Raw genomic sequence first — 16,850 nt, 5'->3', positions numbered from 1 at the left:
ATTAAAACCAAATTACACTAAAAACTACCATCACATTTGCATTAATTGGCACCACTGGTGGTAACCCAGGTAAACGCTCAGGTATGGAATCTGCATAACAAGTGAAGATCCTGGCTCCTCCACGTAAGGATCGAAAAGCATTGTCTGGTCACCGTTTGAGAGAGAGAAAGCCATGAATAAGTTCCTCTTGCAGGCACAATTACATGCTTCCCATTGCTTTTGTGCTTGTTTGCTTTCCATTTCCGAGTTCGTTTACTGTCTAATTTAATTCTCAATCTCTTTAACTATTGGTAGGTGAATTTGACTATATTAATTTCCTATATTAAATGAAGAGTGATAAATAAAACCCTAGGCCTTGATTACAAGCTCGGGACACTGACTGAAAATAACCCAGATATGAATGAGAATAGAAAGTGAGCCTGATCAGACAATGGGAGTCTTTCCATTGATCTCACTGAAAACTGGAGCGGGTCCTTCTGATGCAATTGAAAAAGTGCTTGACTGCCGGCCTGCAGGAAACATAGAATTCCGAAGCATATGAGGATGACTAAAGCCAAATAGAACGCTGCTCAGTGCAGCTGATTACCCTCGATCATTCCCTGGATTCAACTTACTTTTTCTGCACTCATTTATAATATGTTCCTGAATTTTAAAACAATAGGTAAAAACTGTGCAATTTTGAAAACAATTAAAAGTTTGTACTGAATAAGAGTTCGGATTTCCTGAAAGGCAATGGATTTATTTTAAAGAAAAACGCATCAAAAGGGGTAGTGAAAAAGATCAACATTCAAAAAAAATTCTGTATTAATGACAAAAATCATGTGTGTGTCACACAGACACCACACAAACTAACACAATCCTTCCTAATCAGTTTCAGTGCAACTTGCTATCTGACTTGCATTTTAAAAGGAGACCATTTTTATTGGTTAAAAATAACTTGATATGGTCAAAATGAGCAGAAGTTAAAGGCTTTTTTAATAACAGTGCCAACACAGCAACTCAGAGAAGACTCAGCAAGATGTATGTTTAGACAAACACAGCAAAGATGAATGTGAACAATAATGGGAGGTAGAAGCATGAACATTTCTTCTTCTATGATGGAAGATGGAGATGGAAGAAGTCAACTTGTCCGCTCCCACCACCATACCACCAGTGCAAGATCCTTTCCCATGCATAGTTACTAGGGTTTTGTCCTGCCTCATCATAAACGTCCCACAACATGGAGCTTCCACTGCGTCTGAGCTGTTATGAATAAGCTTAACCAACAGACAGAGATTGATATTTTGATTTAAAAGGATCATGTGGTGATCGTCTGAAGAAAAACAAGGCAGCCCCAAACACAACAGATTCCAAGATCAGCAGAAGTCAGGGTGTGAGGTTTTGGGTTTTTTTTTTTTTGGTTTTTGTGTGGGTTTTTTTTGTAGACAATAGCTCTGGTGACTGAGAGGAACTGTGGGCATCATCTCCAATCATGAGCCTGTCCACCCAGGCATACTACCAACTATACAGCTCCCATGGCACAGTGAATCAAATTAGCTGGGGTCACAAACTTTCAGCTTGATGTTAAGTTAAATGACTAAGAATGATTAAACACTGGAAAAAACAAGCACTCTGATGGAAATACAGCGAGATGCTTACATACAATGGCACAGCGGCTCCCCAGGGTCTGATTCTTCCAGATGGTGTCTGAAATGCCGATTAGCCTATCCAATGACATCTTTCCCAGAAGTACTGTAGCCAGTGTTGCAGAATGTCTTTAGTAAATTTCTGGGAGACGTTAAGGGAGAGGGAAACAGTACTAGCCACCGCTGCTGTTATTTCAATTCCTCACCACTTTCGCTGTGATAAATAGAGCTGCCTAGGATACAATCATGTTACCAGGTATTAATTCTAATAGCCACTTGGGTGACATTAAGATGGTTTCAAAAACAGCCATAAACACATTTCATCATAAAGGCCAATGGCTATAGGAAATCTCACTCACCGCTGACTACACTGGCAAGGATCAGTAGGATCACTCAATATGTTATACTCCACCATGTATCTTAATAAGGAGCCTTTAAAGAACAGATTTGCATGCTAGTTCTATTCTATACTGTGTTTGTGCTCATGTCTTAACAGTACAACACTTCAAAAACAGCTATGCTTGATAAATAAGTAATACTTTGGAGATTTTTAATGGCAGGGGCTGAAGAAAGATAAACACTTTACAAATGTTGATGAATTAAGCCTCAAAAGAACCCTGATAGAGAGGTATTCACCATTTCACCAGTAGGGAAACTGAGGAGCAAGTCATTTGCCTTTGATACACAAGTCCCACAGCAAGAGCATGGCAGGTACTGTATTTGAGTCTAAAGCAGCTACTGCCAATGCAAAGTGCTATCTGCAAATACCTCCAAGCTGAGGACAGAGCAGCATAGCACCTTCTGTAGAAAAGTCACACCGAAGGCCTCCACAGCGTGTGCCATTTACACCAATCACAGCTCTCTGAAACCTGATCCACTTGCCATTTAATCTGTATGTGAATCACTAATGCTGACCACATTCATTTCTAAATATAAGGGAAACCTGAAGTTGTAAGCAAAATCTGGCTCCTTAGGTCATGAGGTTTTGATCTAAATAGTCAACATTTGAACAGGATGTTGCTTTTACATTAAACGCATTAAGTCCAAAAAGACCGGGGGGGGGGGGGGGGAGAGGAGCAGAGCTCAGTTTGGCAGTGCCTTTACAGAGAGCTTGTGTCAGCCTGGAGGCTGGAACTCAGCAAAGATACTCCCCTTGGGTTCTGTTGTTAATATGAGGAGGTCAAGACATGCCCTTTTCCAGCCAGACAATAACAATATTGAAGATCAACAGGGATTAAAACAAATTGCAACCTACTTGGGTGACACCCCTAATCTTCTAGCCTGCCAGCAAGCTTAGGGCTCATTGCTATGCTTCAGACATCAGCAGCTAATGAAGACATGGCAGGCAAGACACAAACACTGACTATATCACCACATTGTGAGGCATGAAGCCAAAGACGGAGTGTCTTCAGCTACTAAGGAGATGATGTTTTTGGATGGTGGCCAAAACTCTTGATTCCTCTCAGCACTAAAGAACCCACAAAGGACCAAATCCAGCTATCTGTTACAGCCAGGGAACCTTATACTGAAACAGATATATTTGAGAGAGCGGAACCGAGGCCATGATTTGGCCCACTGTGTGGAGCCAGTAATTCCAAATGCTTTGATAGTTCTTAATACATGCATTCTGGTTAAAAAAACTAAACAAAAAACCAGAGGTCCTGGCATATCAGATCAGATTGTGCGGTAGGTGCACCCAAAGTAGAAGCTTATGTTTGCCAGTGGCCAGTACCTAATGCTTTTTTGAGCCAGGCTGGCAAACATATGACCCATGAGATCGATCCAACCCAGATGATATAGTTACAGGGCCCATACGGAGAATCTGTGATAAACTTTCGTTAAAACAATAGCCTTTATGGCTGCAGAGATAAACTTCCAAATGTGAACAGAGTGTGACTGATGCAGTGGTGTCTGCCTTAGTCTGCAGAGAGCCTGGAACAATGACGTGCAAGTGTGACCGCCTCTGTCCCCGTTAACCTCATTGGACTATCAACTTTAAAGCGTGATTACGAAATTTCAGTGTCAACATTAAACAAGTTAATCACTGATCACTTTAGTACACAGGGTTGGAAATTGGAGTTGCTGCAAGGAGGAAATGCAGAGGGGAAAAAACAGAGGAGGATCAAAGATTGAGAAGGGGGAGAGAAATCAAGAGAGGACAATAGAGTGGACAGAGCGGCAGTCCAAAGGGTAGAAAGCATAGTAGTCCCAAGGGGAGCAGATTTTCCAGCGAGTGATGAATGTGACACTAAGGCACTGAACAAATAACTAAAATATTCAGTTACAGACATCTAGTAGTTAGAGACATATCCTAATTCATATTGGCCTACCAGGCACTAAACAGCATGAGATGGGGTTAGAATGCTACCACTGTTTACAACTGTTTACAACTTTTCTTAAGTGTTTTTTTTCATGCATGTCTAGGGTGCTTGGAGCTCTGGATGGGTATTTTTCCCTATGGAGTTATTAGAGCTAAAGCAATAAATGAAATTCTAAATGCAACTGAAACAGGGCTGAAAATCACATGCTTCAACTTACAGCAGGTTACCTCTTTGGAAATCCATGTGGAAACGTCCTCCTGTCATGGCTTCATTTCAGATTCCAGAGCGGGAAAAAAAGCACAGAACTGCTCTCTTGTGTGAGCAGCTGTATCTGTTCTAAGTTCTGATGCACTTTTGCATTGATATATCAACCTGCCCATGCAACGCTTTGGCTCCTGTTGCACATTGCTACTGCCACATGAACAGGGCCAGCAAAAGGGGTAGGTGGCACAGGTGACTGCCTGAGACAGCAGATTTTCAATGCATAGTGAAGTGAGGAATGCCCCTACCTTGATCCCGAAGAGTCACTCCCACACGCTTGCAGGGGCAGCAGCACTAAGTGTGGGTCAGCCATGGACTGCAGATACTGCTGCTGGTAGGATGTGAATGGGATTGAGGGACTTGCAACCCCTGAGTTTTGTGGCAGAGCACAGAGTGGAGAGACAATGCCCCCCACCTTGATACATTAAATGAAATTTTGGGGCCCAGCTGGGTCTGCTTTGACCTCTGAGGTACTGAATCTCACTATTCAGTTGTGCTTGCTAGGAGGTCTTCAGTGTTCAAAACACCCAGGATTTGTAGCTCTCCATACTTCACAGAGAGAGCAATGGAATTGTGAAGGCAGAAGGCAGACTGCAATGCAGAGGGGCTTAGCACAAAGTTGAAACCGGGAAGGAGATGGTGACACATTATCAGGCTGTTCAGCATACACAGAGAGAGGAATAGTAGCCTTGAACTTCCAACAGGAAAAATCTTTCTGAGGTGGGAGGGACGTCTGAAGGCCTGACTAGGACTCTGTCTCAAGTGGACATTCTCAAACACTGGGCTGAACCTCGTTGGTCAGACAGAGAGCCCTAACATGTCAGCCCCTTTTGCCCTTCCCTTTAGCATATTCATCTACAGGTAAAGAAGCTCTTCCAGGAGGGAGTCTATTGAAAAACCAGATGAAATTATGGAACAGTCACTGCCCCCCATAATCCCACAGCAGCTAAGCCCACCACATACACTTGCTATCCCCATCCAGTTAATTTACACTATTCGCTTCACACTCTGACCAACTGTTAGGATGGCTGTGTCGAAGTCTGACCGACAACAGGGTTCTTTTATGACCTGCTATGGGAGGAAGTTAAAAACAAGAAAGTGGATGGGGGAGGGCTAAAATAACTCTGCTAGTAGTAAACATAGCTGGACAGGAAAATTAGATCTAAAGGGAGAGCAACTAGAACCATGAGCAACATGAAATAGAGACAAAACTACTGGAGACAAGAACAGAGGGAGCATGTGGCAGGTATAGGAATAAAAGCTAACATACGGTTCAACTATTTTTCTGAAGGTTACAGGCTGCATTTGGGAAGACTGCCAAGATTTGCAAAGCATACGAGTGTGGCACAAGCAACAGACCAGGTGAAATAAAAGCCCCTTTAAAGTGAATGCCCTACACAATTCCTAGTGTTCCAATCCCCACACTCTCCTGACCCCTCACAGAACATGTTAATGAGAATTCATTTCCCAAAGTGGAATTCCCACCCCAGGTTCTGGTATTTCGACGACAGCCTCCGTCATCAGGGCTGGTAATAAGCTGCTTCCCTCTAATGTGGATTTGAGACACTTACCCATTAAGATACTCAATAGCTTTTGAACTCTGGAGTTTACTCCAACAATTCGGTAGAGCCCTTGCTCATTGATCCCTGGAAAAATAAAGAGGTTACTTAATTAGGGGAATGTTAAAAGATTAACATTTCTTTCATTTCCTTGGCTTTGCTAATAGCTGCAGTAATTAAAACTTCCACCAGCTGCATGCAACACTCTCAGCCTGGCTGTTCTAGAAAGGGTTGAGATTTGGTTCTGACGTCTGGGTTTTTATGTATTTATTACGAAGTGTTGTCTCCTGATCAGCTCAGGAATCAGAAGATGGTGGTGGACAACAGAAAGCAAGGAAGCACCAGACACAAATATTTGATTGGCAACAGGCAAGTGGGTGGGTGCGCTGAGGAGTCTGATGTTGGTCAGGGACCGTGTCTTTCCATGTGTCAGCAGAGTGTGCAGCACAATGTGATTCTGATCCAAAGTAAGGCTTATGGTAGTACAGAAATAAATAATAAAGGACAAACAACACAGATCTACTTTGCTGTTACAGACACTAGTCAAAGGACCTGACTAACTGGAACTGAATGTTCCTCCAGTCTTACTGAAGGGAATGAGAGTTGAGGGCATTTTGACCTTTGCAGGTCTAAATAAATGTATTGGCTTTGTTTGCCTTTTTTAAACCAGGGTTTTCATCACAGCCAGCATGTTATTTGAACAGAGTTTGTACCACGGACAGCAGGAAAATCTCAATAATGCAAACTATTTTTCTTCATTTAGGGCGTTGCAAAACTTCACCAGCCTGCAGCTCTTCAGTAACCACCGCATACTCTATGTCCTTAGGATATGAGCCTCAGCAGCACTGCAGTATGGCAAATACTCAGTTCCTAACATCACCCAATGTTCTGAATTCCCTTACAGGTAGGAAGGAGAACAATGGGCTGGGACTCAGGAGACCTGGGTTCAAGTCTGGATCAGCTACAGATTTCCTGTGAGACCAATGGGCAAGTCACTTTCTCTTACCTGTGCCCACCCCACCTGTAAAATGGGGATTTCTCTACTTTACAGGGGTATTGAGAATAAAATTCATATTTGTTTGAGAGGTGCGCACATTAAATTATACCCAAAATTAGATTTCAAATTAAATTCCGCTCCCAATTTTAAAAATCTAGCCCAACATTTCTTTGTTTATCCTTCAGTTCCTGAGATCTGCTTAACACCTGTGTTCTCCAGTTATTCAAGCTAAAGTACATGGCCAGCTAGGACATCTGTGCCAGCCTATAATGAGGTATATCAAACATGAGACTCTGAGGGTTAATAAGTCATTTCTGTGCACAAAAAGAGAAGGTAAACACAGACAATGCTAAAAACAGATGCAAGACCTTCCCTAAAAAAAGGGCATCTGGTGAACTACTATACCTCTTGTTTCGACAGCATGTATGCATTTCCTGATAATGCTGAATCCAATATTATCCAACTGAGCAGCTGAAAGGAAAGAAAAAAACTGATAAAACACTTAGCCAATGGGGACGATTTCACAATGAGCATTCCATTCATCCAACAGAATCATCTCCAAGATTGAAACAGATATTGTATTGCTTTTTAAAAAATAATTTGGGGGGGGATAAATTTGGTGTCCACAAAAGAGAAAGACTAACGCACTAGCTTTCTTCAGAAACAATGCAGGCAAGTACATACATACATACATGCTCATACATCTCATTTCAAACCCCCATGCTGTTCCAATCCTGGGGCTACACACAGCTCTGCCAATGCACTTCACTTTCAACCTGCAGCACCCCCTCCAATTCTAGTACCAGTTCCCTGCAGAGATGCAGGTTTGTGCTTGTTCACGACATTCATTCAGGACCAGGATGCTATCTCCTGTATGGGACTTCTGGCTGGGAGGTCTGTCAGTCTCTCTCATTTGCCACAAGCCACATTATTTCAGATGACCAGTCTCTAAACATTCCACGAGTCCCCTACTTCGCCTCCTACGTGAGTTATTTCCTTCCTACTCTCCATCCAGCTGAAACATGATCACTGTTGCTGGAGGGGTGACTTTACCTTGAGGGTTTCCTCCTGTGTCAGACTTCTGTCTGCCTAGATATGTAGGGGGATTGGTTCTTTTGACTAAATTTCATGTTTTGCTTATTTTATTTTTTTAATTGTATGATAAGGTTGGTGCGTTTTGATTGATGCCCTATAAAATGTGCTAAATAAGCAACTGGAGAAGGAAGAAAGGTGACCAAGGGCAGACTGGAAGGTAACAACTGGAAGAGGCTGGAGGAGAAAAATAGGAGTGGGGATGAAGGGAGAATGGAAGGAGGATGGAAAATGGGAGGTGAAGGTATGTAGCAGTGAGTGTTACCCAGTGAAGAGAGACTGGAGGGATGGAGTCCTTTGGCAATGGAAGAAGGGAACAGATGATGGGGGTATGTATCTGAATTGCTGGCTGAAACAACGAAGGGCTCAAAACTCTTTAAAGCAATGTTTTCCAAACTGCACCCCATGGCCCACTGCGCAGTTGGTAGTGATCCAAGAAGCCACATGGTGCTGAGAGATTAGAGTACAAGGAGACTTTGCCCAAGGAGGAGAAAACACCTATCACCTTAAAGACACTACATAATACTTCCCTAACACGGTAAGTAAGCATTGCGAGTTGACCTAGGGAGGAGAATGGTTCAAGCAAATCACAAAGAGGTGGAGATGTTTCCTCAAGACACAATCTATCGAGATGTGTCCCATGCTACAAAAAAAGTTTGAGAACCCGTGACATAAACCAGCAAGAGAGATCTTGCACTGTGATTGGTTGGTTCTCCTTCACCATCTAGGAGGGAACACAGCCAACTCTAGTCATGACTGACCCACACAGGATTCAAAAACTAACCTACTCCCCTGATGAACCACCTTGCATCCTAGGAGCATTATATTATTCAAGCAAACACCTTTGAGTCCCAGGCTGTAAAATGCCCAATTAAAAAGGTTTTCCCCTTGTGGCTCGCACACAATACAACAGATTTCCCTCCCTCCTTTGCAGACTTGCACAGTGGAAGTAGAATCCTTTCTTCTATTAGTGCTAATGAAATATTTATTCTGTGCAAATTAGGATGTCCTAAAGGAATCCAACTCTTGAGCCTGAGAAGAGGATCTAAAAATTTCATACTAATGGAATATAACTCAATTAACTCGTGCTGTTGCAGTATTTCAAATTTAATTTAAACAAGTTACTAATACTTGTACCCAAATACCTGCCGGGATCCTGAGGGAATACTTATCCCTTAGTCAGCTCTCAGTCAGTACATGGGGCACACTGCCTCCAGTCAGCTGTTTGTCAAGGAAAATTACTTCTCTTATTTGCAGAGATTTGAGAAATATGCAGAAACTACCCTGAAAGTGCATTCAAGAGCGTGCAGAACTTTATGCACCCCCTAAAAGTCCCATTACAGAGGAAGCATGATCTAGTGTTTACAGGAATGAGAAGAAGTCAGGAGAAACGGGATTTATTCCCAACTCTACACAGACTTTGGACAAGTCATTTAACCTCTCTGTGCCTCAGCTGTCCCATCTGTGAAATGGGCAATAGAGTACTTCCCAACAGTGCCTCACAGAAGCGTTGTGAAACTGAATTCATTAATATTTTTAAGTGCTTTATGGTCTTTGGATGCAGGAGCAGAGAAAAGTACTATTTTATTTCCTCCTACATAAATACAGGTGAACATCAAATTTCAAAGACACAAAAAGGTACTATTTCTGGGCTCCCAGAGGAAAGTTTCAGAGTCCAGGAATCATGGCGGCTTCACAACAGGAGCAGTGCAATATTTTTCCTTTACCCCTCCCCTGACATTTGGTAATCCAAAAGCACATCGAACACACAGCTGATTCACAACAATAGGACAGTTTGTTGGTTGTCCGTAGCTTGCAAGGTGCAGCCCCCTTACTAGTCAATTTTACCTGTCACCCCAAGTCATCTGTTCATTTGTTTTAAAAGTTCTGTGCTGATACCATTACTAAAATGACGAATGGCAAGAGAAACAGAGACAATATCACTTCTCTAAATTTATTTTTCTAGGAAAACCTGCTGAAATGCTGAGCCAACACACACACGTTAAAGAATGCTCACATTACAGAACATTCACAATGGCTATGAAGTTTTACATGTCTTGCTAACTGCCATGGGTCCTTTAACAGCCCTGCTATTCCCCAGGAACAGATACAACGGATTATGTGGGGTACTGTGTTTTAGTTTAGGGTTTCAATAGAACAAATCAAAACAGAGCAAAGCTATTTAGGTCCACTTCCGACCTCTTCTGCCACACGACCCCACAAACCTTAGGCACTCAATATAGAATAAACTGGATATGGCAGGCCTACTACTACTTTGACAGTCTTTAACATAAGCAAATTATTTAAAAAAAACAGTTCCAGCAAAACCAGAGTGCCCGACTACTGATTAGGAGTGCCTTGGATTTCAGGTGCCCAACACTGCAAAAGGGGCCTGATTTTCAGAAGGGCCTCCCAAAATTACTGATCAAAATTTAGGTTGGAATGTTTTTTGCTGTCAGTATGGCCTACCCTGGATTCTCCCCAACCCCTCCAGGTGCTACTTTTCCCTGCTCCCCTGCAGCTTTAGTTAAGTTCCTTCCATGTTTGATATTGAGAACGTGAAGGTTACAAATGGGCATTCTCCCTCCTGCGCAGTTTATTCCAACTCCTGGAGATTCATCTTGAGCCCACTGCACCACTCAGTACTGACTGAGTTACAGCTAAAGGGATCATAGCAAGACCTTTTAACAGTGTTTGCCAAGACAGAGTGAGGAAGCAGGAGCAATCCTTCCATATGAAAGTGACAGAGTATAATCCTCCCCAAGCTGTTGAGTCAGCTCTTTATGCTCCTTGCTGAGCTCTGGATCAGGAAAGGTCAGGGATTTATTTGCAATCTTGGTATCCTTATGCTCTCCAGAAATATCTAATTAAATAAATATCCAGGCAGCCTTATTTATCCTTTAATTTGACTTTTAATGAGCACCATAAAAAGCTTGATTTCCACTCTCCCTCACAGAAGCTTCTTTTTATCTCTCTTGTTTACTCACTGACTTAGCTCAGAGATGACAGATCATAGCTGCATCTGGAACTACTAATGCCGTGATCCTCAACACCCACGCCATTCACCCTAGGCAGCTCCGTGATCTGCAGCACAAGGCTTCAGCTTGATTTTCCCCAAGTCAGCAGTCAATTCCCCCATTTAGAGTATTTTTGCTAACATCTGATGTTCTGGGAGTGGATGGAATGAGTGCGTGTGACTGAGAGTTTGTCTACATTACCGGCTGGATTGAGGGGCAGGGATCGATCCAGCGGGGCTCAATTTATCGTGTCTAGTATAGACGCAATTAATCGACTGGCAATCGCTCTATCATCGATTGTACTCCACCTCAACGAGAAGCGCAAGGGGAATCGATGGGAGAGTGTCTCCTGTCAACACGCCGCAGTGAAGACACTGTGGTAAGCAGATCTAAGTACGTCGACTTCAGCTACATTATTCATGTAGCTGAAGTTGCATAACTTAGACTGATCCCCCTCTGTAGTGTAGACCAGCCCTCAGTCTGTTGCATTTTGAGCTAGCACAGTGAGCTGCGGACAGGAGTTGGAGGCTAATGGCAGCAGAGAGAGTGATCCCTCCCATCTGCCTTGAATACACATGGTGGCCAGCATGCCTCTCAATTCTCTGTAATAAGGGGTGTTCCTCATCCCCATCCTATATTCTCTCGCTCATATTGTTATTTATTTCCATTAGAAGTGCAGAATTGCAAAGATGAAGATAACTGTCATTTACTAACAGAAACCGAGCTTCTGCTCTAATTATTCGTTCATTTTGAGCCTCCTATCTTGCGACTGGGCAGTGGCAGGCTGAGAGGTACAGTATGTGGAACCAAATTTCATGGGATGCGGCTTGCCTCGGTGTTTCCCTATGCCCCACTTCAGTGGATGGATGTGGGTCAAGCACACACACGTACAACAGTATTATTGTAGAAGTATTTCAATGCACAACTGACCAGAGTATCAAACCAAGATAGTATTCACACTATAATCTGGCATAGAGATATTTTAATCAACATTTGACAAGCACCACCATTATTCCAGCTTTTTTGCTAACTACTTATCCTGTTTTATGCAACATCTTGAACTACTCTAGTTGGGCCCGTCTCATCTTGAATTTTTGCCATGTACATTATTTCTATTTAATCCCTTAATTCCATCGTTCGATGCTGACACTGCAACTACCTGAGAATAGGGGAAGGGGGAAAATCAGCCTCAGGCTGATCTTGCTGAATCCAGACTTACAAATGTCACACCACACCAGCTACACAAGATCAAACAGATTCCTCTGCAGACATTATACAGCTTTGTGTTTTAGAGCAGAACAAAACAAAAACTATCTCAAAGAGTTTTACGGAATTAAACACCAACGGAGGGAGAGATAAATGAAGAAATGGAGACCAGGAAACACGAGATTTGTTTGTGTGATTTAAAAGATGAAGAACTGATGAGATGCCAAGATGACAGGGAAGAGGAGCTGCAAAGCAGAAGGCTCTCGCATTGAACACATTCTCACGGAAACTGGATGTAGGACAGAGATCAGGCCAGTGTGGGATAAGTGAAGGGAGTGAGGTGGTTTGTAGACAGCATAAGGTCTATGAAGAGTTTATAAAATTAAGGTGGACAATTTTGAACCAGATTCTGAAGTGAATGGGGAGCCAGTGGAATCAGAGAAGGAGGATGCAGTCATTCATCTTCTTCCTGTACCAAGTCCAAATGCCCTAGAGTATTTGTTTTCAGAGACTAGAGCAGGGCAGCAGAACATGACAGGTCTTCTGGATTTTGCTAACCAAGGAATTAAAATACACTTAGTGTTAGAAGTTCATTGAAATTCATTCCTCCACCCCAGACATCATTCCTCTCTCAAGTCACTCCCTTTACTCTCTAAGCAGAGCAGGATAAATTACTTTATAGGATGCTGGCCCCTCTGGCCACTCACTAGCTTATGACAGGTTTCAGAGTAACAGCCGTGTTAGTCTGTATTCGCAAAAAGAAAAGGAGTACTTGTGGCACCTTAGAGACTAACCAATTTATTTGAGCATGAGCTTTCGTGAGCTACAGCTCACTTCATCAGATGCATGCCGTGGAAACTGCAGCAGACTTTATATATACACAGAGAATATGAAAAAATACCTCCTCCCACCCCATTGTCCAGCTGGTAATAGCTTATCTAAAGTGATCATCAGGTGGGCCATTTCCAGCACAAATCCAGGTTTTCTCACCCTCCACCCCCCCACCCACAAATTCACTCTCCTGCTGGTGATAGCCCATCCAAAGTGACAACTCTTTACACAATGTGCATGATAATAAAGTTGGGCCATTTCCTGCACAAATCCAGGTTCTCTCACCCCCTCACCCCCCTCCCAAAAACCACACACACAAACTCACTTCCGATGGCTCCGTAAACTAAGACAGCAGCCAAGAAGCAGACTTCAGTACAACATCCTGGGTCTCAGACCACTGCAACTAGGGCAATAAAATAGCCTTGTTGGCTCTGGGAGTCAGGACTTAGACACAGACTCCACAGGAGCAATCAATCACTGAATCAATTTTAACATCATTGTAGGGAAGTTCCATACCCAGGATCACATGGCAAATAACCTAGCCAATGACCTAGTCTCTGGTGCTCCCTGTCCCTGGAATCAATTTGAACAGAGCTGGTCATATGTACAGTTCAATTCATACATGCTTTTTAAAGGGCACCAGACCACAGTTGTATCTTTGGACACATGAGCAGCTGCTTTAGTTTGGGTTACCATATGAAAAAAATCGGTTACCTACCTTTTGTAACTGTTGTTCTTTGAGATGTGTTGCTCACATCCATTCCATTCTAGGTATGCGCACGCCCACGCACCCCATCGTCGGAGACTTTTGCCTTAGCGGTATCTGTAGGGTCAGCTGTGGCACCCCCTTTAGTGCCGCACTCATGCGTCGGTATATTAGGTGCCGCTGACCCTACGCCCTCTCAGTTGTGTCTTGCCGGCAACTCCGACAGAGGGGCAGGAGGGCGGGTCATGGAATGGACGTGAGCAACACATCTCGAAGAACAACAGTTACAAGAGGTAGGTTACCGGTTTTTCTTATTCGAGTGCTTGTCAATGTCAATTACATTCTAGGCGACTCACAAGCAGTATCCTCGGAGGTGGGCTCGGAGTTCACAGTTTGGCAGCTAAAAGTACTAAGAAGGCTGTAAAAAAACCACTAATGCTCTTGCAATCTACAAGACAAGGCGTTCCAACCAACTGTCACAGGCAGTAAGAAGGAACTGAGAGCGCGTAGGGTTGGTGGCACTTAATATACCAATGCATGAGCACCACACCGCCGACCCTACGGATACTGCTAAGGCAAAAGTTTCTGACAACTGTGCATGTGAGCGCACACACACCTAGAATGGAATCGACATGAGCAAGCACACGAAAAAGAAGAATTGCCAGAGGTCGACTTAATAATATTTTACTTTTATGTACACACCTTTCACCTGAGGATCTCGGTGCACTTTACAAACACTAAATGCAGTCTGTGAAGTAGGCAAGCAGCCTTCTCCTCATTTTGCAGATGTGGCATGGCGAAGGAGAAGCTACTGAAAGACAGGCACCTTTGCCCAGGCCTTCCCAACTGATTCAATCCTAGATTCTCAGTGGACTAGCGAAGCTGCAGGCAGCAGAGGAACGTGGTGTTTGATCTCCTCTCGAATGCCTCAACTTAAGCTTTGAAAAGCACCCAGACACCTTGGTGAGAAGGGTCACTAAGGGTATGTCTACACTGCAATTGAAAACCCCTGGCTGGCCTACATCAGCTGACTCTGGCTCTCGTGGCTCAGGCTAAGATGCTGCTTAACTGTGGTGTAGACATTCAGGCTGGAACTGGAGCCTGAGCTCTGGGACCCTCTCCCCTTGCAGGGTCCCAGAACTCAGGCTCCAGCGGGTTCTGCAAATTCAACACTGCAATTAAACAGCCCCTTAGCCCAAGTCAGTTAACTTGGGCCAGCCCCGGGTGTTTAACTGCAGTGTAGACACACCCTACGTGGACTTACTACTGCTGTAACTAGTGACTTTCCCAAAGCTACACAAAGTCCGTGGCTGGGAATAGAAGCCAAGAGGAAACAAAGAATCAGCTAACCCACTCTCTTCCCCTTGAGAGTAAAAGTACACTGTCCCTACAATGCCACTAGTCCCTACCAGAGCCAGAATGGAGGTCTGGCTAGGACTTAGCCATACTGCCAACCAAATACTGGGATATTTACTCACACTGACACTGCACAAATGCACTCTGGGAGACATCTCAAGTACAAACGGTGCTATCAGACTAAGTTTTAATCTCTCTTCCCTTCAGCAGGGTCAGACACTCGTTTGTGTGGCACAGAGCCCCAAGCTGTAACCTACATAGTCCCTGAAAGAATCAGTAAAACCTTGGTTTGTCACTGTGTCCCTAAGGAACCAGCTATTAGTTTGAGAGGAGGCATGTCAATATATTGCAGCTCCAACTGAGTGAATTTAGAGACTGGCTGGGACAATGCAAGCGACACTAATTGTACCACTCAGAAGCAAGGCTAAGACAAAGTTAGCAGCACTGCACAGCCCACCTAGGTATCGAATTACCTGTAATTGCACCATCTTGTATCACTCACCACCTCTATAAAAAACAACACTGACAGGGATGTAAATCTTGCCTGGGAGAGGGGGGAAAAGTTGTGGGGAGAGGAGCGGGGGAGTGGGGTTGAAATCATTTTCTGTTTGTCAGCACCAGTGGCTGGCAAGGACAGAAAGGGAAGCCATGCCACCAGGCTGCTCGGTCCGCTGAATGTCAGACCTATCAGATGAAGGAGCTCAATGTCCAGAAGCAAGTCTGAAATTCCCCATTAGTGTGTATACCCTTTCTCAGATTCAGGAGGGGAAAACATTCTATTTATAAGCCGCACCGGGATCCCACAGCAACAAAGGCCTATGATCTCATGGGGCTTTCATCTTAGCCACCAGCTGCCTAAAAATGGCAACAGGACTCTCGTCCTCCTGCCCTCAACACTCCAGCCCTCCCTTAGCTCATGCCCTTAATAAAGCTGCCAGTGATCTGTTCAAAGAGTTAGACACCAGTGGGAGCTAAGGAAACAGACGGTGTGTAAATAAACTTGCCTGTGATAAGTGGCCCAAATGAATATAAAGGGTCCAGACTGCCCCTCAAGAGGGCTCCCCAGATTTATTGGGGCATTGTATATGGAGAGCCTAAGCCAGGCATTGCAGAGCCAGTGTAGGCTTTGCAAACTTAGTGTGCCTTAAACAAAGGGAATGATGGGGAATTAGAAAATGCAAGTGACCATGGAAAGCTTCCCAAGGACGTGTGACCTGAACTCTACCACTGGCAAGGTGCAGTGTGTTTTAAAAGTAATAATAAAAACTGCGATCATTTTGCAACCTGACCATTTACAAGAGGTTACAGGCCCAGGTTAAGGTTCTGACTGATCTTTGTTCTCTTCCTCCTGACAATCGACCTGTGCCTTATTTCGCCCAGCCATAAAATGGGTATATGAGCACTTTGAGCTCCTCTGAGGCAAAGTGTCATATAAAGACAAAGTATTACTCCTTTGCACAGCCCTCTGTGAACATGAAGCACTATGTCAGGGCTGGGTGTTCGTCATTTTGCTTTGCACGGAAACACAAAAATACCAAATGTGATTAAAAACCACATGCAGCCAATAACTAGAGATGAATTCATATCAGGAAAAGGGAGGCGGGGGAGTGGAGGAGCAAGAGCTGAGAGCAGCTGCAAAAAAAAAAAAAGCATTTACAAACCTTCCCTCACTTAGTGTCTATGTCCTACCACAGTGAGAGGAGCTTCCAGGCAACTGTGAAGACAGGTTCCTGTCCCAGAGAGCTTACAATTGAAATATTTACTTGTTTAAAAAGAAAGTGGGCTTCAGTGTGCCCAGTAACATTAGGTGCTCTTAAGAGCTTTGAATAGCTGCAATTTGGAGGATATCTATGCTAGCCCAAACCTATTGAAAACGGTC

The 16,850-nt window shown here is 43.8% G+C and overlaps 1 protein-coding gene across 15 annotated transcripts in view; it reads right to left on the bottom strand.

Annotated features, from left to right (window-relative positions):
* Positions 1–16,850, bottom strand: part of ARHGAP26 (Rho GTPase activating protein 26) — a 327,129-nt gene that overhangs the window by 153,990 nt on the left and 156,289 nt on the right. For 14 of the 15 annotated variants that reach the window (XR_012160231.1, XR_012160232.1, XR_012160233.1 and 11 more), the window contains 2 exons: positions 7,169–7,234; positions 5,779–5,853 (listed from right to left, as the gene is read on the bottom strand). Coding sequence is in view for 8 of the 15 variants with exons in the window: in XM_073355711.1 (XP_073211812.1) it covers positions 5,779–5,853; positions 7,169–7,234 (141 nt within the window). In the remaining 7 variants the exon portion in view is untranslated. The remainder of the gene's footprint in view (positions 1–5,778; positions 5,854–7,168; positions 7,235–16,850) is intronic. The other variant, XM_073355710.1, reaches the window with a different exon arrangement.

Source organism: Lepidochelys kempii, chromosome 8, assembly GCF_965140265.1.
Source record: "Lepidochelys kempii isolate rLepKem1 chromosome 8, rLepKem1.hap2, whole genome shotgun sequence".
Taxonomy (NCBI): domain Eukaryota; kingdom Metazoa; phylum Chordata; order Testudines; family Cheloniidae; genus Lepidochelys; species Lepidochelys kempii.
The sequence above is the reverse complement of the archived record's forward strand: the minus strand, read 5'-3'. Positions and strand labels throughout refer to the sequence as shown.